Here is a 27,764-nt window from a genome sequence, read left to right as displayed (position 1 = left end):
TGGTCACTTTAATAAAGGAACACTAGTCACTTTAATAATGTTTACATACTGCTTTACTCATCTCATATGTATATACTGTATTCTATTCTAACATATTTTAGTCAATGCCACTCTGACATTGCTCATCCTAATATTTATATATTTCTTAATTCCATTATTTTTACTTTTAGATGTGTTTGTATTGTTGTGAATGTAAGCATTTCGCTACACCCATAATACAATCTGTTAAATATGTGTGACCAATTTGATATTATTTGCTGATAGAAATAAATATCCACCCATTATCAAATCATACATTACAATAGCCTGCAGGGCTACTCCAATATATTACTGTACACTTATTGTTTAACATGGTAGTTGTGTGGGAGAGAGTCCTCATGAGAGTCCTCATGGCCCATTGAGGGGTTTATCCATCAGAAGGGGAGGCCATTACAGAGCAGAAACTAACAGCACCATCAGCAGTCCCAGAAGGTGACAGAGAGGACTAGGGCACAGTGCCAGCCCTGGTGACCTGCCTGCATGGGGACACACAAACACAAAAGCAACACTAACTGTAAGGAGACAAACTCAACGATACAAGCATCCTACATCCAACACTCCCTCAAACCTTTGCTTGAGCTGTCCTTCTTCAACTAGATCCTGATTCCTCTTCATATTCAGACTCAAAGTTACAAAATATACACGCTGAAAGTATATACTGACATCATACGCATCTCATTTCAATACACTCTGCTAAGATCAAGACAATGTCAGCTTCAGTGAAACATGTAAGGAGGACTACGAAAACCCATCGGATATCACGCCCTCATTATTGGAAAAAAGCCCATAGTTGAAAATTGAGATTTTGGTTGTTTTGGTTACTTTAAACCCTTTACTTTATTCTAATGTAAGCATATTGTATGATTAAAATAAAAATTAAAATTAAATAGTTCATTTCCCATTTTCATTTGTGTATAAGTAGCTGTAGGCTATGCCGGAGCAAACGTTCATAAAAGTAGTTCACACTTTCTTCTGATGTTGCTTGATCAGTAGGTAGGTCCTATTAGCTGCCAAAATTACATGAAAAGGGGTCAAAATATACAAACACTATGGCAGTAATTTCAGCAGTTCAGAATTATTTTTGATTTTAAGTAACAAAGCAATTGAGATCCTATTCTAAAACTTGGTGGAAGCAAGATGCCTCTTGCATCTTGCTGTGATTATCTGTCATTTTGAGCTGCATCCAATTTCTGATAGCCCTGGCCACTCACCTTCACTCCCCTCAAAGACGTAAAATAGGATAGGTGTATGTAGATTAATTATCTACCAACGCAGTTATACCAATCCCCACTGCTTTTCTTTGGGGGGGGGGGGGGGGGGGGGGTGAATGAGTGCACAGGCGAGAAGGGGTGTACATTGGATTGGGCTCCTGCCATTGTAGCATTATTTCCTTTTTGTAGTTAGTCAATCATCAACTGTAAATATATTTGATCAATCATCGTTGAAGCTGACTTCTCAGATAAATAGCGATATTGCTTGTTGTTTGATTTAGATAATTGTCATTACTTTGAGCAAACATGCCAGTATGCTCTGAATTACCGGTAATCAATCATTATTTTATGATCTTCTGTCACTTCATCATGGATGGAGAGATGAGAGCATCTTCAATGAGGAGAAAGCAATGTTCAGTATATTAAGCTAGTTAGTTAGCTAGTTAAGTACACAATGTATTAGCTAGACTTTATAAAACTTACCAGGCCTTCACCACCTGCATCTACTTTGTATTTGTTCAAGGTAGCTTTTCATTTCACGATATGAAGGGTTTCCCGAGGCCGCCACACAAATGAAAATCATCTAGGGAAATGGTGTACACTTGAAACATTTCAGCAGGTGAAAGTGAATTACCACGGAAGTCAACAGGTTTGTCATCCCAGACGGTCAGCACCATAGACATAGCTGTCAGCTGCACATGGGACAAAAGCAAGCGCTGGGCTTCAGTCACCGCTTTGGCCTGTTCATAGGAAAACATGCTGATCTGGGCTGGGTCAAACACGACCTGAGGAGACACGGACAATTCACATGAACACAACATAGAAAAACAACTATTTGAGGGGGGGCAATACAAAGGGGGCAATACAAAACATTGAGGATAAACTGACATGTGTTATTGAATCATAGGCATTTTGAATCCTCACACTTACAGCAAACTTGTCTGCCCGGATGAGGGAAACAGCCAGAGGTGTAAATCCTTCAATCTGCTCCTTCACCAAAGAAGACATGGCCATATCTGGGAGGCCAGCTGCAGATTGTAAGAGGTTGAAACTAATTTCAGGCAGTAGTCATATTTGTCGTAGCAAAACAACAAAAGGCATGTAATGTACCTGCCAGTGCTCCAACCTCAATGAAGACCTCAGGGCCCCAGGAGCTTATGGGTCCAAAAGCCAGGCTATGGCTCAGCAGTCCCGTTAAAGCCTGTTGCTGCTCTTCTGAACAGGACAGCCGCAGACGGCCCAGCCACAGAACTGCCTTACTGTAGCCAGGAGGGGGGAGAGGTGAGTTACAGACAATTATGTATATATGTAACAGGGTTGGTTATGTTTCTACTTGCCTCGAAAGAAATGTGTATTTAATGTTCAAGTATTGTTATTGATTGGTTTAATTCAGATGACAATAAGGCGTGTTGTTATTGGCCCACTTGCAGATAGGGGGAGATCGCGAACGTCAGGTCTCCCCAGTATGAAAATGTGATGCAAGGGGTAGTTCGAGTTCTGAAGACTGTATTCTATGTTTATATTTTACAATGTGTACCAGTTTGCTGTACATTGCTGATTTATACATGTGTGGGTATATGGTACCTGTTAGGGATTGAGGGGCTTTCTGGGATGTGCTTTGGTATATGATTGGTGTATATAAGTGTTTTAGCTAGCATGCACCGATGTAATGGTCACATAAGCACACTGCTAACACAGTTGTTATCTTGCTACAGATTTTACCATCGACAGCCATCAACATCATTAAGTCCTGCACAACTAACATGCTGTTTCCTATTTAACCACAGATAATAAATAACGCTCAACTGGGACCACTGGCTGGGGTGATTTCTTTGAACAAAACACAACGCAAGGAGAGTACGATTAACATGTGTTACATATACACTAGATGACTGACAGAGGGCAGTGTTTTGAAGCCACCGCATCCCCATTGGTACTCCCATCATAGTAAAACATGTTTTGGAAGTTATAGAAATGAATTTAATGTCTAAGTTTATTTTTGCCATGTTTAATTCTATTACAGACACCTTAATGCATACTTTTAAATTATATTATGTGAGCTTAACATAAAAAAATATCGTTTTTTTCCTTTAAATTATACATTTTAGAAAGTACTAGTGTTACTGTCCCCACATCAACAAAAAAAATGTAATTTTGTCCATGAAACATTTCATTAAAATAATTTAGAATTCCATTAATTCCTAAAGAGACTCGAGTGCCAATATGGCCGATCTGTGGCTTCAAAGCCTCTCATTGGCCAATACATATCATCAGCAATAAATAGCTATATTCAATACAATTCAGTTTATTTGAAACCTACTATATGTTTAACCTTTTATCAAGGTTGGTGTCTTGACTGATTTATCCAAAATAGTGTGACATAAAACATTACTTTTCTGTCCCTACATTTATGGCAGTATAAGTTGTTGTTATATCTTATATGAAGCATTAATCAGTTAAATTAGACATTGAACTTGAACCTTGTAAGAATCCTGGATCTAGCTCTTGGCTAGTTTTTTTGTATAGAGATCTCAGAAATGCAGTGTAACATTTAGTATCTCCTTATGTTGAAGGTGAAAACAGTTTTCATGGGCACACAAATCCAAAATAATGTATGCATTGCAAAATCGAAAGGCTTCTAACCCGAAAGAGTCACCTTACCTAGATACTTAAAACCTACATTTGATACGGTCATTCATGTGGGTTCTTCAGTAATTATGCACAATACTTGTTGGATGCACATTTGGTGACCAGCTGACTAGTTACGCCATGATATTTTCACACATCATCAGATCCAGGAAGGAATTTTCAGGATGACAGTCAAGTGATGAACAGCTATAGCAATAGCGCATGCGATGCAACTGACCAAGTGCTGGAAAAAAAGGTGATTGTGAGAAATGTCCAGAATATTTGTGTCTCATTCGTTACACCAGTGAAGACAGTTCTGCCTGGATCCACGATCTGTAGCAAGTTGATATTGATCATCTGTTTGTCGTCTGTTAGATTTAACAGAGAAAGCATCAAGGTAGAGTTTGTGTTTTCATATGTTTTTGTGCCTCGGATTGCCAAGTCTACTGTGCGCAATTGTGTAGGATAGACTATTGCACAACACCCAACGCTATTCCTATGAATGATTCTGGATATAATGACAACAAATTACACAGTCTAGTGGGCTTATTGATGATCTTGTAATGAAATAACATGACAAATACATGTTACCATGTTAGACCTGCAATTGTAAACAATACAAAGGGCTTGAAGTAGCCAACTTGAACATGGAGCTCAGAAATTCAAGTGCTGGAATAGGCTTCATAGCCTCAGGAAGTGAGGGTGCTGAGGGTGCTGCAGCACCCCCTGAAAAATAAGAATTGAAAAGAAATATTCATAAAATATTCTCACAAAAGTAGTGCACTGAGCCTTTACTAGTCCTGTATCAGCAGACCGATATGTCAGTCTGTAGCAATGACTTTCCATAGTATGACTTCCCATACAAATCCTTCCATTGAAAAAGGATCTTTGGTTTTTGGTCAGGTTCTCATCATAAAAACAGCAATGGTGAGATTAATGATACCGCTATTCATGGATGTATTGTGTGCCTGCATCAGCCACATAGGCTGCATTATTCTTAAAGTGATAATGGCTTCGTTTTTTGACACTTCTTGCATGCTTTTTGGGGGAAGTTCTATATTGTACATTAACATTGAGGTCCTTGAAAATTACAATTAAGTGCTTGAAAAAGTCCCTGAATGTCCTTGAATTTTACTTGCCAATGTCTGTATGAACCCTGCATAAAGGGCCTATGTTGTTCTATAGGTGGAGTTATGGGACAATTTGCATACATTTACTTTTATTCCTTTAAGTACACATGTGGAACTGCATGAAAATCCTTTTCAATTTTTGTTTCAAACCATTTTGAAATGCTGATCCAATGTCACACATTGGCCCCATTACTTATAGAATGCCCCATATACAGTACATCATTGGTTACAGCATGTAGAATGACAGGAGGGAGAAACCGGTTGGATAAAGGCTAAGAAGACACACATTATGGGAGGTTTCACATGAAAAATGCAAACTCTTTTTAATGGTAAAAAAAAACACAGCACCTCTCTCAAGTGAGTCCCTCTCACTGATTTGAGTAGGTCTCTAATCTCACCTGAACTCCACTGCATTCAGGGAGCGCATGTCTGAGTCCTTGATCCCACACAGTATGTGTCCCATAGCCACCAGGGTGCTGGAGGCCAGCTGACTAGGACCCACCTGGGTGGAGTTGAGCACAGAGGAGGACAGCACAGCCAGCTGGGACAGGAGAGACAAGGATAGCAAAAGGCACCAAACAAACAAACAAACAAACAAGGGCACACCAAAGCAGGTAGGACATTCAGATAACACTTTACTTGACACCCATTGTCATAAAGCGTTATGACACGGTCATAACAATGCAATAATACTGTGTGTCATAACAGCTGACATAACCTGTTATAATATAGTCATAACAGTGTCATGACATATTTCGACCTGTTGTGACATACATTGCGTTATTTTACGGCTGGTTATGACACCTACATAAGAGTGTAAAAACACCAAAAACCTATCACAGTAGTTATTTTACGGCTGGTTATGACACCTACATAAGAGTGTCAAAATGCACAAAACCTACCACACAAGGCAACACATTCCATTACCCTGATGAAGACAGCTTGGCTGTCGAAACGTTGGTAATTGCATTTTTGCATCTGAGCTCCTGGAGTGTGCGGCTCTCTTTAATTTTCAAACACATTCCATTACACCATAGCCTACATGTCAACAGTATGTTAATGTTATATAACATTTAAATAAATTGAAATTGACCATATTAAATTATCGTTCTAATTACACACACATTGATGTCAGACATGCACCTACCCCAATGCTCTGTTGCAGATGACTGGGATGAACGCAGGAGCAGATTTCAGAAGGAGGACAAGACACCCTCTTTTTTTACTGATGACTGATATAAAAGGCATGTACGTGATAGGCCTATTTGCCTTATATGATTATGATGGTCATAATGCTTCTTGACAGTGTCATAAAGTACATTTTCTTATTTCAAGTAAAGTGACACAGGATGGTCATAATGCTCCATCACAGTGTCATAAAGTGTCTTTTCTACAAGTTATTTAAAATACAACAAAGGATTTAAGAAAAACTATCAACCTGTTGACATTGTTATGTCAAGTTATGTCAGTCGTTATGACATATTATGACATGATTATGACCGCTCAGGATTCACAGACCTGTCACCTATTTTTGTTCTTAACATGTTATGACACCAGGTGTCAAGTAAAGTGTTACCAACATTCAAAAACATCAGGACTACACAAACTACACACACAGAAACATCAGGACTACACAAACTACACACACAGAAACATCAGGACTACACAAACTACACACACAGACACATCAGGACTACACAAACTACACACACAGACACATCAGGACTACACAAACTACACACACAGAAACATCAGGACTACACAAACTACACACACAGAAACATCAGGACTACACAAACTACACACACAGAAACATCAGGACTACACAAACTACACACACAGAAACATCAGGACTACACAAACTACACACACAAAAACATCAGGACTACACAAACTACACACACAGAAACAAAAAACATTGAACCAGATTGTCAGACTGATTGTTAGCTACCTGTCTGCTGTTCCAGGTGCTGACTGCCCCCAGTGCAGAGATGGTGCTCAGCTCAGACAGCCGGATCACACTCAGCTCTGCCACTGAAAGCTGGGAGGCTATACGACCCAGCTGTGTAATCACAGACGAGGAGAAGGACCGGGCCGCTCCATAGATCTACAGACAACACACAGAAAAAGAACAAAGACACAGCCTCTGTTAGTTAATGCAACCAGAGCAGCTACAGAAGACGGATAAATCAGACACCGGACCCATTTTGCATATGGTACAAGGTGATTTCTACATAGGAACTACAGTGATGTTTCTTGTTATGGGTAAAATATGTACCTCTTTAGTTTTCTGGAGGAGTAGTTTCTGTTGGTATGATGAAAAGAAGGGGTCCTGGCCAAAGAGCTCTAGACTACAGCTGAAGGCGGCAGACGACATGCCTGTCAAGCTGTCTGTGCTCCAGGCTGAAGGCTGTGTTGCATGCAGCTTTTCACATGTGGGCATCAATGCAGGAGCTGGGCAGAGACAAATGGACAAAACAGATGGTAATACTGTATACAGAGGGAAATGTATGTAAACATTTCACAAAAGAGTCTTATGTTCATCTGTTTTGGCAGTAAGGTTGGGGAGTAAGACAGAAGTCTCAATGTGAGACAGAGTGGCACTCACGTGTGACCTGCCCCACTTTGAGAAAACCCAGGAAGTTCTGAAGAACAAACTGTTGCCTCTCAAACAGCTTTGTCTGTTCAACCTGGTCCCGGCCCTGAATGCAGAGGGCCCCAACAGCACCCGACTCCCACCGGCGCTGACTCAGAAACAGCCTCTCTATACGCCCCTGGGTCATCAGGGCCTGAGGACATACACACACAGCCTGACTAGGGGCCAACAGGCCAGGGCAGCATAGCACCTGACACCTCTAGGAGTCCTGTCAGTGGACACCTGCAGGATTCTTTTACAAATCCATCCTTTCCTGATTCCTGGTGTCATGTAGCAAATGTAACACCTCTCAATAACTTTAAGGACACCCAAATAAATGAATCATGACAATGGTCAAATCAATTGCAAAGGAACTAACCTTGAATAAATAATGGAAATGGATGTGTTAAAGACTGAGGGAAAAGTAGAGCAGGAAACGTACCTGGGGAATCTGCTGCAGCGTCTCTTTGGGAAGGAAGAATAAGAATCTGTCCACTTGATTGAGTGTCTCAGGGGTCCAGTTCTGAACGGGGCTAAGAGCACACAGAAAGGCTCATTTTTCATGTGATGTGAGGAGACAGAGGAGTTATAACAAAAGGTTAAATGGGGTGTGTGCTGTAATGTGGGGTGGTTGTTTAAGAGGGTGCTACAGTACCCGAAGGTGCCAGGCTCCTGTAGGATCTGTGCGACAATGTCCCTCTTGCTGCTGTTATAGCAGAACTCTCGGAGGAACTCCAGGCTCTCCACAAAGAAGCTCCGCACCAGCTGCACAAACACCTCATCCACTACATAGGTCGCCATGATGCCCAGTGAACGGAACTCATCCTCAGTGAACTCCCCTGTGTACATGCCCTGGGGGAGAACATTTTCAACTTATACCTGTAAATAATACCTGTAAATCATTTTCAACATAAAGATTTAAAATCGAAGACACCAAAGTTAAACCCCAGGCTGAATGTGTTAGCAGTAATGGGGTACAGGAGAGGGTACTGACAAGTCTCTGCACCATCTTGTCCACCAGAACATCCTGTTTTGTACTGGGTAGGAGCAGGAAGTGATGGGAGTCCTTCACAATCATCTTCCTGAGAGTGTCCATCATGTCGGCAGGGAACTTCTTAATAGTGCTCACCCTACAAATGCATACACACACAAGCATGCAAACACACACACAGGGACACACACAGGGACACACACACACAGGGACAAACACACACAGGGACACACACACACAGGGACACACACACACACACACACACACACACACAAAGTTGACAGTGATGCATTGTTGATGTTCAAACCATCTGTAGTGAGGATTAATGGCAGTAAGACCGACTCACGGCAGGGCTAGTGTGATCTGAGCGCCAAACTCTCCCAGCAGCTCAGAGAAGAAGTCAAAGTAGTACAGCTCCTCGATGATGCACTTTTTCTGTAAGTCAAGACAAAAGCATGAGGGTCGTCAATTACGCTTATATAACAGCTATCTTTATACCTGACATCTGGCATGGTTCCACTGTTAACTCGATTAACTAGCTCAGAGGAATATGGTTAAGTATTTGCTCATCTACCAGTGAGGAATGGAGAGGAACAGACTGCTTATTCATGAATGCAAGGACACTCTGCACTGAGGAAAATGTTGGCTTGTCCCGGAAGAGCTGTCGCAGGGCTGTGCAGCTTACACCTCGAGCAATGCTTCCAAGGGCACTGTATAACCAGAAAGACAAAATAGATTACAAATATGAATGGGAGCACATTCACAAGAGGTTAGTAATAAATCAACTGCAGCTATGTTGACATAGATATGCACTCACAGAAACGTCTCAGTGGAAAGATTGGGCATGGTCTTCACTGCTTCTTTAAAAAGAGTTTTAGCCTGGGAAAAGAAACCAGAAGCAATCATTCGTATTGATCACAAACCATCTCCCAACACACGTAGTGACAGCCAGAGAGAGAATACCCTGCAGTGCTATAGAGGTGATTGGCAGTTTTGGAATACAGTTTTGAGGTGTGTAATAAATTCAGTAGGACAGTGTTGTTGTGCTTTGCTACTTCACACAGTGCGCATGAACATGCAGGATCTGGGAGCTGTGATTTAATGGTGCTGGCAGGCTGCCCTCAGGCCCATTAGTAGCAACAGACAGGGGATTATAGGGCAGCTTTCATGGCCAGTGTGGTGAAACAGACCAGACCAGCGTTAGGCTAGCAGGAGGGAGAGGGCCATCAGCCCGTCTGAGACACCACCTCATTGTGATAGCTGGGACCTGGTGTGTGTGTGTGTGTGTGTATGTGTGTGTGTGTGTGTGTGTGTGTGTGTGTGTGTGTGTGTGTGTGTGTGTGTGTGTTGACAGTCACAGATACGCTGGGTGTGTTCAGAACATAGAATAGCCTATTTAAACAGTCAGGGCAGGGGTTATACAACAGGCCGACCTCTCCACTGACGGTTAATTATTTAACATCTAATCAAGACCGTGTCATACACACCTCTGCTTGACAGAGGAGAGACCCACATTGCGTAACATGCTGACATCTTTAGACACACACTCGGAAATCCTTTTCAAATCTCTAAATAAAATCACTAAGCATTTAGGGATAGGTAGATGATCCTATACTGATATGCATGAATTGTATCCCCTTGAAAATGACTTGCAGGTCACAGGTATTGCTGGAGCAGAGACGACATGAGTCAGCTCATAGACGTTACCTGCTGAGTGTTCCAGGCTTGTCTTCCTGCCAAGGTCCTGTTGGTCAACAGCAGACTAGCCCTGGTCAGCACACTGAGTAGAGGGGTGCTGGGGAGCAGGGGCTCCAACTTATCCAACCAGCCAGTCACCTCTGGTGAGTCCTGGTCAACACAACACAGACATAGTGTGTAGTGACTAAACAACACCAATTCAAAAGATAAACACGCAGATATGAAGTGGATTTCAATGGTGACTAAATGGGCTTTGAGTGGTACACACAATATGTGGGTGGAATGTAAATACATGTTCACAAACCATAAAAAAATAACTCAGGCAAACAAAAGAGGAGTAATTACAAATGTGTCAGAGTGACCTAATTCATGCATAGTTGGCACCTCCTCTCTAAGAAACAGCCCAATACTGAGCCTGCCCAGTGTGTCAGTCTATCCCTGGTTCTGGTCCTTATGGAGCATACAGCTCCAGCTGGCACAGGGCCACATCACCCCATTTGACTGCCAGGCAGGCAAGGAGCCTGGGTACACCTGGGCATACCAGCTGTGGTCCCCCTCCACACTCCACCTTGCTCTCCTCCACTCTGTTCCCTCTCCAATGGTTATGGTCATGCATGCATACTCACAGAGCCTTGTAAACATACCTCCCACTGAGCCAAGAGTAGCAGCGTATGGCCGAAGCCATGTTACTGTGTACCTTGTCGTTTGTCTTCATTTAATATGAGTGAGCATGTCGCTGTTTGTGAGGATGGGTGTCAGTGTTGGTGAGTCCCTCTAAGGCCGTACCCAGAGTTTGGTGGTGATGGTGTTGGCCTGTGGGGGGTTGAGGCTGGGCGTATGCAGGGCGATGTCAGGCAGAGAGGACAGCAGGATGTCAGAAGGCAAGTTCCACAGAGTCTCAACCTTCACCCCACTCACCAGAGAGCCCAGCTTCTGCAGCTGCCCCGGCAGAGACAGCTAGAAGGGACACAAGGAGGGAGAGAGGGAGAGGGAGTGAGCAGGAGAGAGAGAGCGAGAGAGAGGGGAAGGTTGGGGATATGAAATAGTGGGGGGGGGGGGAGGGGATGGAGGAGGAAGATATGGAGAATGAAAGAGGGATAGTCTATTTCTAACTCATCATTCAAACACTTTTAATAATGCAAAAATCATCTGTTAAATGAAACTAGATACAAAAGATACCTTTGACAAATTGGTCTTGTTCTTTGTAACACTATACAGCCATTAGATACTAAGATAATACAGGTAGAGAGTGTCATCTGGTGTATAATGAAGTAGGAAACATACATCTTGACAGGGTTGTGTGGTTTGCCATGGTGATAGTATTTGTCCTTGAGTCACCCCTGGCCAGGCTGCACTAGGCTTTGGGCCAGCTGGCTCAGAATGGACCATTACTATGCACAGAAGCATTACACTGAAACAGAGACACTCTCAAACATCTAGCATACCATATCTGAGACAATACGCAGCCCTGTTTTACAATCCCTTTCTGAAACAGAAAGCCATGTCCTTCAAAAACTGAAATAATACTTACACTGTTGTTTAGAGACACTTTGTCCACAATTACACTGGCCTAGAATGACATCACAAAAAGAAGATGGAACAAATCATTATGACTGGTCTAAAACTCTGTTTTATTAACATCTGTATTATGAAAATGGAAACTACTTGGGAAAATGAAGAAAAGCCCACTGGGCTCAAGACAAAAACAAATGCTTTATTTCCTGCTTTTGTTTCCCCACCCTACAATTCCATTGACTAAGGCCCCTTATGGCACATGGCAGGCAGCAGCCGTGAGGCACACATTGAAAATGTGGGGTTGGTTGTGCTTCTGTAATCAAAGGGTCAAGGCACCTCCAGAACCCCCCTCACCTCACCTGGGGTCAGACTTCTGCAAACTGGCTGCTTGTCAGCTGTCACAAAGCAACCTAATAACCAACCCCCATTCTAACCCCATAATCATCCCCACCCTTTGTTATGGAGCCAGGCAGCACTGAGAAAACCCAATCAGGTATGAAAACCAAACAGAAGGTGCTCCATTAGAGCTCTCTCTCTGATGAGAGGATGCTTGTGACGGCCGATGGTGAGCTTCTACCTGTGCAGGAGTGAAGGGCACAGAGGCCAGGGCTGTCAACGCAGGGCTGAGCTGGGATTGGCTGAGCTTCTGCAGGAAGTCCACACCCAGCCAGGGCAAGAAGAGAGCCAGCTGAGACACTCGGCCGGCGGAGAGAGAGCCAGGAGACTGAAGCTCACTCCCGTTCAGGAACAAGCTGGAGATCTGAAGAGGGATGGTCACAAGCATAACACACAACACACACACACACACATATTTACACAGGGATCAAGACAAAGTGCAAACAAGAAATTAAACCCACAGATTAGTCTACTTCACTCATACCCATATGAGTTTCACCTTAAACTTTGCAGTGAAAAAATAAAGTAGTTCTGTCTGTGATAGGTCTACTTACCATGTCACTGGGGCCCCTGAGGCCCTGGGCAACACATGTCCTAATGTTGTCCTGAATCACAGAGAAGGCCTCCGAGTTTCTGTACACCAGCAGGTCCTTTGGGTCTGACAGACACGTCAGGTTGCCAAGCCTAGGGATACAAAGATGATAATTACTCAAGCATATCCAAAGATACTTTTGGATCCCAAACAGTTGGTTACTTCAGTGTCTACTAGAATGTTGCATTTCATTGGACTACGGAAAGTCATTTCTTGAAAACGCATACACTTAAAATCAGATTAATGTTTGAAACCGAATGTTTCTGTAAGACAAGATACATGACCCACCATCGATCAAATATTGTCACACTGACCTCCTGAATTGTTCCACTGTTAGATTTCTGAAGGTCCTTATGAGGCTGTCAGCCACAAACTGCTGTTGTAGTTGGCTTAGGGTGTTCATCAGCAACACATCCATTCCAACCAACAGCTAGGAGAGAAGAAACACCACCCAACTCTGGTTTAAAATACAGTGCCCAATGATTAAAATATCCTGTGTACCATTTTAAATTAAGACAATGAAAACCTATTGGCCTAAACATATACTGTTTTGTACAGTATACACATACACTTTTGCACAGTACAACCTCATCCCCTTCCACATACAGTCAGGTCCAAAATTATTGGCAGCCTTGATGAGCAACAAATACTTGATAAAATAAATAATGTTTAAAACAAAGACCTTTATTGTATTTAAAAAAAGTTTGTGTGTATATATACACACACACACACACACACACACACACACACACACACACACACACACACACACACACACACTACTGTTCAAAGCTTGGGGTCACTTAGAAATGGCCTTGTTTTTGAAAGAAAAAATATATATTTTGTTGATCAGAAATACAGTGTAGACATTGTTAATGTTGTAAATGACTTGTAGCTGGAAACGACATATTTCTAATGGAATATCTACATAGGCGTACAGAGGCCCTTTATCAGCAACCATCACTCCTGTGTTCCAATGGCACATTGTGTCAACTTATCCAAGTTTATCATTTTAAAAAGGATAGATCATTAGAAAACCCTTTTGCAATTATGTTAGCACAGCTGAAAACTGTTGTTCTGATTAAAGAAGCAATAAAACTGGCCTTCTTTAGACTAGTTGAGTATCTCGAGCATCAGCATTTGTGGGTTTGATTACAGGCTCAAAATGGCCAGAAACAAATACCTTTCTTCTGAAACTCGTCAGTCTATTCTTGTTTTGAGAAATGAAGGCTATTCCATGTGAGAAACTGACAAGAAACTGAAGATCTCGTACAACGCTGTGTACTACTCCCATCACAGAACAGCACAAACTGGCACTAACCATAATAGAAAGAGGAGTGGGAGGCCCCGGTGCACAACTGAACAAGAGGACAAGTACATTGGAGTGTCTAGTTTGAGAAACAGTCCTCAACTGGCAGCTTCATTAAATAGTACCCGCAAAACACCAGTCTCAACGTCAACAAGTGAAGAGGCGACTCCGGGATGCTGGCCTTCTAGGCAGAGTTGCAAAGAAAAAGCCACATCTCTGACTGGCCAATAAAAAATAAAAGATTAAGGAGGGCAAAAGAACACAGACACTGGACAGAGGAAGATTGGAAAAAAGTGTTAAGGACAGACAAATCTAAGTTTGAGGTGTTCGGATCACTAAGAAGAACATTAGTGAAACAAAGAAAAAAGGAAAAGATGCTGGAGGAGTGCTTTACGCCATCTGTCTAGCATGATGGAGGCAATGTGATGGTCTGGGGGTGCATGGGTGGTAGTAAAGTGGGAGATTTCTACAGGGTAAAAGGGATCTTGAAGAAGGAAGGCTATCACTCCATTTTGCAACGCCATGCCATACCCTGTGGACGGCGCTTAATTGGAGCCAATTTCCTCCTACAACAGGACAATGACCCAAAGCACAGCTCCAAACTATGCAATAACTATTTAGGGAAGAAGCTGTCAGCTGGTAGTCTGTCTACAATGGAGTGGCCAGCACAGTCACCGGATCTCAACCCTATTGAGCTGTTGTGGGAGCAGCTTGACCATATGGTACGTAAGAACTTCCCATCAAGCCAATCCAACCTGTGGGAGGTGCTTCAAGAAGGGGTGAAATCTCTTCAGATTACCTCAACAAATTCACAACTGGAATGCCAAAGGTCTGCAAGGCTGTAATTGCTGCAAATGGAGGATTCTTTGACGAAAACAAAGTTTGAAGGACACAATTATTATTTCAATTAAAAATCATTATTTATAACTTGTCAACATCTTGACTATTTCCTATTAATTTTGCAACTCATTTCATGTATGTTTTCATGGAAAACAAGGACATTTCTAAGTGACCCCAAACTTTTGAACGTTAGTGTATATATATATTATTTTATACTAGTACAATTGCTCAGAGAAATAGATTGTTAATAATAGTACAATATTTTTTTTCTCAAAAAGGGGGATAAAATTTCACCCTATTTTCAACCAGTAACTATCAGGAACTAACACTGATCACGTTTTTCACACTTTTACAGTGTAAGTTTCATCTGCTGTTATACAATATGGCAAAAAAACATGAGTTTTTAACTGCACTGGGCCTTTAAGTTCAACGACTTAATAAACTTAACAGAGTACCAGGACCAGTGTCATACCGCAGTTTTGTGGGGCACTCAGCAAGGTCTGAGCAAGGTCGAAGGATTAGTTATGAGGGAAAACAGCTAACTTCCTCCAATTAAACACATTTTGCCATGGGGCAAAACATTTTTTTTGTTGTTGCAGTTTTATAGCTAATATCATGCTATTTTGCATTTTTAAAGCTAATTTCCTCCAATTATCGCGGGAGCTGCGGGAGGCCAGTGACCAGGACATCTAAGCCAAAAACCTAGTTGCCTCTGCCAGGAGGTTGAAACTTGGCCACAAGTGGATCTGTGAACAAGACAATAACCCAAAGCACACATCAAAATCCACAAAGAAATGGTTAATTGACCACAAAATCAACATTTTGCAGTGGCCATCTCAGTCTCCTGATGAACCCCATTGAAAACCTGAGGTTTGAATTGAAGAGGGCAGTCCATAAGCGCAAACAAAGGATATCTGTATGGAGGAATGGTCTAAGATCACCTCCCAATGTGTTCTCCAATCTCATAAAACATTTGAGAAAAAAGGCTCAATGCCATTATCCAAGGTTAGGCATTGAAAGGTTCTGAAAACAGGGGTGCCAATAATTTTGACCTCTATTTTTGAGAAAAAAAAGTATTACTTATTAAACAAAATCTCTTTCTTTGAGCAATTGTATTAGTATAAAATAAATACAAATTCTGTATACAATATAGCTCAGTATTTGTATTATTTAACTTTTACAGTCTTTTTTGCCCATCTTTATCAAGGGTGACAATCCTTTTGGACCTGACTTTACATGCAACGATCATATTCACATTTTAAGCATTGAAAGATCACTCACTATTCTTCACATAGCCATTCTTAATTGATGCATTCCGATGTTTACTTATTGAACATTGGCTACGGCCACAACCACTGACACAATGGAGACCACTGACAACTGCCTGGCTGTGGCTGGGGAGGCTCTGGTTTCACAGAGAGGTGTCGTGTCTGTTACCTGAGCAGGTGAGAGGTGCTGGAAGCTGTGAAAGGGCAGGTAGACTATCAGGTTACCAGTGTCCCTGATGAAGGAGGGGCCGCCGGCTGTCATGTTGAGGGAGCTGAGGGCTCGGCTGTACCACCTCCCAAAGGCCCTGCGCTGCTCCACCGTCAGGCTCCTGATGTTGCTGTTGATGGTATTTCTCCTGAAGATAGAGAGAGAGCGCATAGAGGAATGTAGGACATACTTGTTGACCCGAACAAAAAGCAGAGAGCAAAACATGACTGGGAAAGCACATCTCTTTCAGAGACTCAAATGACCCAATTTAAATTAAGGCCGAAGTAGTAGTTTAAATAGAAAATGACTCCAATACTGTGAGTCTGTTTTTTAAATTTTAAACTGTACCTTTATTTAACTAGGCAAGTCAGTTAAGAACAAATTATTATTTTCAATGACGGCCTACCAGGGAACAGTGGGTTAACTGCCTGTTCAGGGGCAGAACGACAGAATTGTACCTTGTCAGCTCAGGGATTTGAACATGAAACCTTTCGGTTACTAGTCCAACGCTCTAACCACTAGGCTACCCTGCCGCCCCGAGTGTCTGAATAGAGGGGGTAATTAACTGCCTAAGTCCATTACCTTTGATTCTATAGCCATTCAGTACTATACGTACATCTATAATGCAGAGACCAACACACAAGGACATCATGACTCATGATGACTTGTATCAGAAGCCTGCTTAACTTACACAATGAGGTTGGTCTGTAAGGGGGGCAGTGACTGGATGTCTGCAGGGTTGACCAGGGCAAGTAGGGGTACCAGTTCAGGAAAGAGGCTCCCGTCCCTAACCAAGTGGGTCTGGAAAAGCACAGATACCATGGTGCCTAGGTAGTCATCTGTAAACTGGGACAGAGAGCGAGATTAAGTGATTATCTTGTGTGAACATAGAGCGGTTTTGCTACATTTTACTTAATTATTTTATCAAATGTATTCAATCAGGTTGTCCCACTGAGGTCAAGTGATCTTAGTATTTTCCATGGAAGACCTGTCTAGGACAACTGATATGAAGTGTGTTATATTACCTGCAATGTTCCCTGGTTCCTGCTGAAGTACTGCAGTATCTGTCTGACTGTGGTGATGTCCACTGCACCCAGCACTGCCCTCAGACTTGCCAGAGGGATACGGAAATACTCCTGTAACAGAATCACACCACATACTAAAACCAAGCACCCACAAGCCAGACAAGAATATCATAACAAAAACTGTCACCAAATAACAATAAATTATAAATGAACTTAAAATCTCTACATTACAAATACTCATACCTAGCCATCACCATGCCTTGAGACGTCTCCAAACATGTCTTAAGAGTTACTCTCCCCTACGTATTTATTTGGACAGTGAGGGTAACATTTTTTTTACGTTGGCTCTATACTCCAGCATTTTAAATATTTTATGAGGCGACAGTACAGTATGTCACCTTTTATTTGAGGGTATTTTCATACATATCTGTTTTACTGTTTAGAAATGAAAGCACCCTGTATCTAGTTCCCCCATTTGAAGGTGGCATAAGTACAGTGCCTTGCGAAAGTATTCGGCCCCCTTGAACTTTGCGACCTTTTGCCACATTTCAGGCTTCAAACATAAAGATATAAAACTGTATTTTTTTGTGAAGAATCAACAACAAGTGGAACACAATCATGAAGTGGAACGACATTTATTGGATATTTCAAACTTTTTTAACAAATCAAAAACGGAAAAATTGGGCGTGCAAAATTATTCAGCCCCCTTAAGTTAATACTTTGTAGCGCCACCTTTTGCTGCGATTACAGCTGTAAGTCGCTTGGGGTATGTCTCTATCAGTTTTGCACATCGAGAGACTGACATTTTTTCCCATTCCTCCTTGCAAAACAGCTCGAGCTCAGTGAGGTTGGATGGAGAGCATTTGTGAACAGCAGTTTTCAGTTCTTTCCACAGATTCTCGATTGGATTCAGGTCTGGACTTTGACTTGGCCATTCTAACACCTGGATGTGTTTATTTTTGAACCATTCCATTGTAGATTTTGCTTTATGTTTTGGATCATTGTCTTGTTGGAAGACAAATCTCCGTCCCAGTCTCAGGTCTTTTGCAGACTCCATCAGGTTTTCTTCCAGAATGGTCCTGTATTTGGCTCCATCCATCTTCCCATCAATTTTAACCATCTTCCCTGTCCCTGCTGAAGAAAAGCAGGCCCAAACCATGATGCTGCCACCACCATGTTTGACAGTGGGGATGGTGTGTTCAGAGTGATGAGCTGTGTTGCTTTTACGCCAAACATAACGTTTTGCATTGTTGCCAAAAAGTTCAATTTTGGTTTCATCTGACCAGAGCACCTTCTTCCACATGTTTGGTGTGTCTCCCAGGTGGCTTGTGGCAAACCTTAAACGACACTTTTTATGGATATCTTTAAGAAATGGCTTTCTTCTTGCCACTCTTCCATAAAGGCCAGATTTGTGCAATATACGACTGATTGTTGTCCTATGGACAGAGTCTCCAACCTCGGCTGTAGATCTCTGCAGTTCATCCAGAGTGATCATGGGCCTCTTGGCTGCATCTCTGATCAGTCTTCTCCTTGTATGAGCTGAAAGTTTAGAGGGACGGCCAGGTCTTGGTAGATTTGCAGTGGTCTGATACTCCTTCCATTTCAATATTATCGCTTGCACAGTGCTCCTTGGGATGTTTAAAGCTTGGGAAATCTTTTTGTATCCAAATCCGGCTTTAAACTTCTTCACAACAGTATCTCGGACCTGCCTAGTGTGTTCCTTGTTCTTCATGATGCTCTCTGCGCTTTTAACGGACCTCTGAGACTATCACAGTGCAGGTGCATTTATACGGAGACTTGATTACACACAGGTGGATTGTATTTATCATCATTAGTCATTTAGGTCAACATTGGATCATTCAGAGATCCTCACTGAACTTCTGGAGAGAGTTTGCTGCACTGAAAGTAAAGGGGCTGAATAATTTTGCACGCCCAATTTTTCAGTTTTTGATTTGTTAAAAAAGTTTGAAATATCCAATAAATGTCGTTCCACTTCATGATTGTGTCCCACTTGTTGTTGATTCTTCACAAAAAATACAGTTTTATATCTTTATGTTTGAAGCCTGAAATGTGGCAAAATGTTGCAAAGTTCAAGGGGGCCGAATACTTTCGCAAGGCACTGTATTTGGACAAATTCACTTATGGTCAAAGGGCCTGGGCCTGGGTGTCTACAAAGCTAACTTATGGAATTGTTTTAAGATGGTCACACCAAGGATCATTTAGCTATTTGATTTAGAATTTTAGAACCCCTGTAGGTATCCCAAAAAGTATTGAAAAAACATTTGTTTAAACATTGAATTTGGCCTCACTGCTATTATCCCATAGAAACACATTGAATAACATATTCATACACGGCAAAACAGAGAGTCAAAATCATTTATCAAAAGGAAGTATGTTTTGAAGTGTTTGTCCTATATCTGAGAGATATAAGAAAGTTCAGGAATTTATTATCATTCCTTTTTAAAACTGGCAGCGGGTTACCTTCAGACGGGTGATGTGAAGCTTGTGGGCGTCGTAGAGCAACACATGTGTTCGTGAGAGTCACCTTTCCATGGTGGGTTCATATTACATTTTGACAAAAGTTTAGTATTTGATGCCATATTTTTTTCCACGCTATGACGACATCAAGCTTTTGACTTTACAAACTTGTTGGGTGCATTTGCATTTTGTTTCGGTTGTGTTTCAGATTATGTTGTGCTCAATAGAAATGAATGGTAAATCATTTATTGTGTCAATTTTGGAGTCAGTTTTATTGTCAATAAGAATATAATATGTTTCTGAACACTTCTGCATTAATGTGGATTCTACCATGATGCTACTCATTGCGTGCTAGGAATATGGGACCAAACACTAAACTTTTGTCTTCAAATGAGGGGACTAGATACATCAAGTGCTTTTATTTCTGAGGTATGAAAATACCTCAAATAAAAGAGGACATTCTGTACTGTCGCCTCATATAAAACATTTGATCTCAAATCCAAAATGCTGGAGTATAGAGCTAAATTAAACATTTTAGCTTCACTGTCCAAATAAATACGTAGGGGTGTGTATTTGTTAGTAACTATATCACCAGTCACAAATGTAAAAGGACCAAATAAGTCTCAATCCTACTTCTGTCACCTTGATGAGGAAAAATCCATCACTGTTCCCAAGTCTTCCTGTTTGCATCAAACTGGTCAGTACTTTCTGTTACGGGCAAACAAATCTTCAAGCTTATCGTTTGAATGGTTCAAGAAGAAAAAAAATCAAGACGGACAACAGCAACAACACAGTATCAACAATAATAAACACAAGTGATTAGAGATTAGTGTTGGATTGTCATTCAATCACATCAATGTCAGTTAATCTCATCCAGGGGAAGAGATTTAATGTCCACTATCAATGACATGTGTGAAACTGTGTACACCGTCGGTTGACACAACAATAGCCCTCATGGTAATTGATATAGATGATTAGTTACCTCAACAACAACAAAAAAGTTAGTCATATGACATTTCCACTAGACTAGAATGGGTTGGATCTAAATGTCCTTAGACATGAATCAGTTGAAAAGCCAAAACAACAGGTTTGTGACATGAGGGAAATGTATAGATGACCACCACTGTTCAATGTAGCAATTTACAATACACACAATGTTGGAATTCTTTATCTGTAGATAAAGTCTGCCCAGCCCACCTACCCCAAAGCACTGCAGCAGGATCCTCTTGTTGTCAAAGTTGGTCTCCTTCTCTAGATAGAGCACCACAGACTTGAGCACATTGAAGCGGATGTTTTCAGTCACACGTAGAGACATCATCTGGCTCTCCTCCAGGGCCACCAACAGCACCACGGCCACACTGGTGGCCTGGTCCACCACAGAGGCCGTGTGTGTGGTCAGGAGCCCCTCCAAGCGATGCTGCAGGGCCTTCACCCCACAGCGCAAAAGCAGCTGCAGAGCCTGCGTCTGACTGGAGCCTGGCTGACAGGCTGAGCTGAAGTCTGCAGTACAAGTCCAGTTCAGCCTCCTCACAATGTCTCTGACCAGGCAGGGCTGGGAGTCTGTGGAGGTGTTGTTGCTTTTTCCCTGGCTGTTTCCTTTGGTGTAGTTGGTGTAGGTGGTACAGAGCGTGCCCACCCACAGGCTGTAGGGCTCCTTGGTGAGCAGGGAGAGGAGGCCAGTGTTGGTGCAGATGGATGAGACAAAGTTGGCCTGATCGTAGTCCCAGCACAGGGTCAGGAGAGAGGTGTCAGGAAGTGCCACTGTCCAGCTGTGGTACTGGCATTGTTCTACTGGCTTAAACCCCATCAGGCCTCCTCCCTGTCCCCCTCCACCGCCGGGGCCAGTGTGGTTTGCACAATACGCCAACAGCCATGTATTGTCAGGGTTGGCTAGCAGGTTCTGGAGCACCGTGGTGTTGGCGCACACTTTCTGAGTGAAGTTCAGAGAGTCCAGCTCAGCACAGAGAGCCAGATCAGTCATGTCTACAATGATGGGCTTGTTCCAGTCAGAGTATTTGCACACCTGGGGCAGGATGTCCTTGGTCTCCTTGTCGACACAGACAGACATGAGCCACTCGTTCTGGGGCTCCAAAGTGAGCTTCTCTAACAGGGGCATGTTGCAGCACACGTTCTTATTAAAACCCATCTGGTCGTGTCGCCAGCAGAGCTCCACCATTGACGGGTCCACCAGCACCTTGCTCCACTTATCATAGTTGCACCAGTCTGGGATGCTGAACACCACAGGCGGGTTGGTGGGTGGAGAGTTAAGGGAGACAGTGCAGTATTCTCCAACCCATACAGTAGCACTATTACGGAGCAGTTCATTCAGAAAGGTGGCATTGGCGCACACCTCCAGTACAAAACCCTTGTCATCATTCTGGATGCACATGGATATCATCTCTATGGTGATTTCCATCACGTTTCGCCATTCTGAGTACTGGCAGGAAGCCGCCACCAGAGAGTTTATATCTGGCTGTGCCGGGGCCTCTGTACAGTTAAGCTGCAGCCAGTTGTTGTCAACATGTGAAAACACAACCGTGAAGAAGTCCAGGTTCTGACAGAGGAGGATCTTCAGCCTCTCCTTGTCCTGGTCCCAGCAGACGGCCACCATGGTTGGGTCGACTGTCTCCGCCGTCCAGGTCTGATACCTACAGAACTGACTCACCATGTATCCATCAGAGGAGTTAACACAGAAATTCCACAGCCAGCTATTGTTAGGATTGTTGTTCATCAATGCCTGCATTAGCTGGATATTGCTGCACACCGCTAGGATGAATTTTTGTCTGTCATTTTCACTACACAGTGTCACCAGGCCTGCGTCCACGTCACTAGCATTGGTCCAGTTGCCGTAGTTGCACAGCAGCTGGCTGAGGCTGAGCGATCTTGAGACCCGTGGGCCTGGGGGAGGCGCGGCCGGCATGTCCCCACTGCAGTCAGACCTGTCCTCCAGGAGGGGCAACAGTAGAGCCTGGATAACATGACAGGTGTTACTCCACACCTGTTCCACCTCAGTGGGGTTCAGGATGCTCAGAGCGTTGCAGAAAGTGGAAAGTGTTGAGGAGCTCTGTAGGCCCACTGTGATGATGTCAGCGCACAGGGTGTCGTTGAAACGGGCTAGGTTGTCGTGGTCACACCTCAGCAGGGCAGTGGGGTTGTCCTCTACCGCTTTGAGGGTACGGCTGAAGGAGACTGTGGGGAGGCTCTGGCAGTCTGGGTCTGGGTAGCTGCACAGTGTTGATTCTGGAGTCAGGAACATGTCCAAGATGGTGTCACCAAAGGACCAGCTCACATTGTGACGTATACCCCTGAATAAAACAGTCAGTTAGAAAGGATACGGGAGGTCATATTCCTCTGTCAGTGGAAAAAAATATAAGAATGAATCCATCAAAACATTTCCATGATGTTTATCTCAGGGTATCACATGAAAGGTTTCACACATCATTGTCAGCTTACCACATCAGGAGCTGCTTTAGATCCCCTATACAAAAAAGGCAGGGGATTAAATACACATGACATAAAATACTGCAAATGTACAACAAAAACAGTGTCTAAAATCTGTATACATTAAATTCATAACTTAACATGAAGAAAGTGCAAGTAAGAAAACAAAACTGACAAACCTTGCTGACATTGTTCATTTTGGTCCAGAGCGGGAATTGCAATTCCAAATTGCAGTGCTATTTTTACATAATCCATTGGGGTTTGGAGAAATGTCAATATGAATTCTGAACCATGTGTCACTATAGCAGGAAATGCCATGTCTATTAGACCAGTCCAAGCAGACATAACTTTATCAGATAAGGAAAGATGTGACAAAGCAGTCATTATCTCCTGAAAAACACTGAATTGTTCTACTGTGGAATCGTCTACTCTGAGGTAGGATCTTTGAAAAAGTGACGGTTCTGAACTTGTACTGCTTCTTGTGCATGTCTGAGATTTGACAGATGATAGAAGCGACAGTAGCGGTTTGCCAAGCTCAAGTGATACAGTCTTTGTCAATTCTGCCTCCAAGCCACAGTCCGTTCTCCCAGACAAAATGCACACAAACGTTTTAGGGAGGTTTTCTATAAATCCATCTTCTATTAGTGGTCTATACATGGCAAATACCTTGCACAGAACACCATAATAAGCGCTCAAGTCAATGCCCTCTAACACGGTGCCACCTGTCCTGACATTTGGGTCCTCTAAAATTTCTTCTGCGCTGATGCCGCCCCTGGCATTGGCATCAACGTTGTGATTTTCGTTGGATAAATCGTGTATTCGCTCTATCAATTCTTCTATGTTTCTGTCAAACTTGCTGGCGTCTGCGGGACCTTTTCTTGATACAGCTCGTGACAATGAGCGCACTGGTCTTGCGGCTTCGCAAACCATCCCTATAATAAAATAAAATACAGCAACTAGTATCATACATCTAAGCTGAAGAATAAAAACTAACACTAAAAAACAAATACATAGCATGCCTCAAACATATGTAAATTCGCTTAATAATTTGAATCCTATAAAAGTTAGCAGAATGCAAGTAGCCTAACTTACTTACCTAGGATGCATAGAGCAAAAAATATTTGCATTCTTAGCAGCATTCTCAAAGTATAGGGGAAAAGTAGCTTGAGAAGTCAACAAAAGTGCTAACTATCCAGTGGATTCAGAAAAAGATTCACTTTTAGGCCTATTATCCAGGCTCACTGCAAATGCAATAGTTATGCCAATCATCCTTAGTTTTTTGACATTCCTGTAACCAAAATCAAACGCCGGTCTTTGTCAAAGCCATTCTGTCGTCTCCCCTGTACCCGTTCTTGCTTCCCTACTTCAGATTCCTTTTACGCTTTGCCAAGTTGTGGTCCACTTACATAGCGTGCTAAGCGAACATCTCTACCTGCCCCTTCGAGTCCATCACCGCTCCCGTGTCCACCTGAAACTCAATCCATGAGCTAAAAGTAGCTCAATTAGAAACAGTGGCAAAAGAATAGGTGCTAACGAAGGGCTGTGAAATGCACAGAACGGATTTAGAAAACAAACTGTTGCCGGTTATGAAATATAAATACAAGCCCATCATTGTTCATTAACTCAGAGATCCTATTAAAATTTGTATTCTAATTCCTAATAAAGGATTACACCCTTTTAGCGCATTGTCTGTAATGCGAGCCTCTTCTCTTGAGGTCAAATGCGCCGGAGACAGTGTGGTTGAACAGAAATATAGAATTGGGGTTATAAAACTGAACATTCAAAAATGACCTGTTCATGGATGATCATGCCAAGAAATACTGTTCTCGCTTAGGATATACAAATATTGAATAAACATCTAAAACATATCAGAACGTATGAAATAGGCCTATATAAACCATATCCAATAATATGTTTAATAAATCCTCTAAAGGATCAGACCCGTTTTTTTACATTTTGGCCTGAAATGTCATACCCAAATCTAACTGTCTGTTGCTCAGGACCTGAAGCAAGGATATGCATATTCTTGATACCATTTGAAAATAAACTCTGAAGTTTGTGGAACTGTGAAATGAATGTAGGAAAATAACAGATCTGGGAAATGATAAAAACACATGTTTTTTGTCTTCTTTGAAATGCAAGAGAAAGGCCATACATTAAGAGGAGCCTAGATGTAATTTTGATATTGTCCACAAGATGGCAGCAGTGTATGCAAAGTTTCAGATTGATCCAGTTAGGAATGACCTCACTACACAATTTTTTGCAATAAGTCTGCCAGGAGTTTGCCCAAATGTGTCAAATTATACATTTTTGTATGTCATGTTCCTAAAAAAAAATAATGTTTACACACTCCCAGGAATGTCATACATTCAGTAATCTAGATGTGTGAAAGTTAGTGTAACTACATTATTTACCTTCAGAGGTGAATGTATCAAACCAGTTGCTGTGATAAGTGTTTTGTTGTGCACTATTCTTATTCTATTTTTGTTGTAATAACTACTGTAAATTGGACACTGCAGTTAGATTAACAAGAATTTAAGCTTTCTGCCCATATAAGACGTGTCTGTGTCCCAGAAAGTTGGCTGTTACAACTTTTTCTAGTCATATTATCGCAACAATCGTCCCGGTTTAGGGACATTGATCCCATAGAGGTTTAAAGTAGGCTGTTTTGTCTGGTGTTTGATATGGGCTCAAATCAGGTAAGGGACTATACAGTGGGGCAAAAAAGTATTTAGTCAGCCACCAATTGTGCAAGTTCTCCCACTTAAAAAGATGAGAGAGGCCTGTAATTTTCATCATAGGTACACTTCAACTATGACAGATAAAATGAGAAAAAAAAAACAGAAAATCATTGTAGGATTTTTAATGAATTTGCAAATTAATGGTGGAAAATAAGTATTTGGTCACCTACAAACAAGCAATATGTCTCTCACAGACCTGTAACATCTTCTTTAAGAGGCTCCTCTGTCCTCCACTCGTTACCTGTATTAATGGCACCGGTTTGAACTTATCAGTATAAAAGACACCCATCCACAACCTCAAACAGTCACACTCCAAACTCCACTATGGCCAAGACCAAGGAGCTGTCAAAGGACACCAGAAACAACATTGTAGACCTGCACCAGGCTGGGAAGACTGAATCTGCAATAGGTAAACAGCTTGGTTTGAAGAAATCAACTGTGGGAGCAATTATTAGGAAATGGAAGACATACTGATACTGACACACTGATAATCTCCCTCGATCTGGGGCTCCACGCAAGATCTCACCCCTTGGGGTCAAAATAATCACAAGAACGGTGAGCAAAAATCCCAGAACCACACAGGGGGACCTAGTGAATGACCCGCAGAGAGCTGGGACCAAAGTAACGCCTACCATCAGTAACACACTATGACGCCAGGGACTCAAATCCTGCAGTGCCAGACATGTCCCCCTGCTTAAGCCAGTAGATGTCCAGGCCCATCTGAAGTTTGCTAGAGAGCATTTGGATGATCCAGAAGAAAATTGGGAGAATGCCATATGGTCAGATGAAACCAAAATATAACCTTTAGGTAAAAACTCAACTCGTCGTGTTTGGAGGACAAAGAATGCTGAGTTGCATCCAAAGAACACCATACCTACTGTGAAGCATGGGGGTGGAAACATCATGCTTTGGGGCTGTTTTTCTGCAAAGAGACCAGGACGACTGATCTGTGTAAAAGGAAAGAATGAATGGGGCCATGTATCGTGAGATTTTAAGTGAAAACCTCCTTCCATCAGCAAGGGCATTGAAGAGGAAACGTGGCTGGGTCTTTCAGCATGACAATGATCCCAAACACACGGCCCGGGCAACAAAGGAGTAGCTTCGTAAGAAGCATTTCAAGGTCCTGGAGTGGCCTAGCCAGTCTCCAGATCTCTTCGCCATAGAAAATATTTGGAGGGAGTTGAAAGTCTGTTGCCCAGCATCAGCCCCAAAACGTCACTGCTCTAAAGGAGATCTGCATGGAGGAATGGCCAAAATACCAGCAACAGCGTGTGAAAACCTTGTGAAGACTTACAGAAAACGTTTGACCTCGGTCATTGCCAACAAAGGGTATATAAACAAAGTATTGAGAAACTTGTTAACCAAATACTTATTTTCCACCATAATTTGCAAATAAATTCATTAAAAAAATCCTACAATATGATTTTCTGGATTTTTTTTCTAATTTTGTCTGTCATAGTTGAAGTGAACCTATTACAGGCCTCTCATCTTAAGTGGGAGAACTTGCACAATTGGTGGCTGACTAAATAAATACTCTTGAACATACAGTGGGGCAAAAAAGTATCTCAGTGTTTTAACTGGAAACCAGTAGGCCTGCCTACCCCCCAAATAAACTTCCT

General features: G+C 42.3%; 1 protein-coding gene across 1 annotated transcript; it reads right to left on the bottom strand.

Annotated features, from left to right (window-relative positions):
* Nucleotides 1–395: 395 nt before the first annotated feature.
* LOC139412166 (stereocilin 1) lies at nucleotides 396–24,738 on the bottom strand. The gene is made up of 28 exons (XM_071158984.1): nucleotides 24,501–24,738; nucleotides 23,584–24,336; nucleotides 23,417–23,441; nucleotides 21,165–23,268; nucleotides 20,597–20,671; nucleotides 17,486–17,596; nucleotides 17,152–17,306; nucleotides 16,422–16,608; nucleotides 13,150–13,265; nucleotides 12,798–12,927; nucleotides 12,425–12,607; nucleotides 11,864–11,902; nucleotides 11,119–11,289; nucleotides 10,342–10,482; nucleotides 9,452–9,513; nucleotides 9,209–9,344; nucleotides 8,981–9,069; nucleotides 8,638–8,773; nucleotides 8,299–8,495; nucleotides 8,086–8,176; nucleotides 7,617–7,797; nucleotides 7,287–7,462; nucleotides 6,960–7,115; nucleotides 5,407–5,549; nucleotides 2,361–2,509; nucleotides 2,181–2,278; nucleotides 1,885–2,035; nucleotides 396–515 (listed from the first exon to the last, which is right to left on the bottom strand). Exons 1-28 carry the CDS (start codon nucleotides 24,541–24,543, stop codon nucleotides 430–432), a joined length of 6,084 nt encoding a protein of 2,027 aa, XP_071015085.1. The 5' UTR covers nucleotides 24,544–24,738; the 3' UTR covers nucleotides 396–429.
* Between the last annotated feature and the right edge of the window lie 3,026 nt (nucleotides 24,739–27,764).

The sequence above is a fragment of the Oncorhynchus clarkii genome, chromosome 6, assembly GCF_045791955.1.
Source record: "Oncorhynchus clarkii lewisi isolate Uvic-CL-2024 chromosome 6, UVic_Ocla_1.0, whole genome shotgun sequence".
Taxonomy (NCBI): domain Eukaryota; kingdom Metazoa; phylum Chordata; class Actinopteri; order Salmoniformes; family Salmonidae; genus Oncorhynchus; species Oncorhynchus clarkii.
The sequence above is the reverse complement of the archived record's forward strand: the minus strand, read 5'-3'. Positions and strand labels throughout refer to the sequence as shown.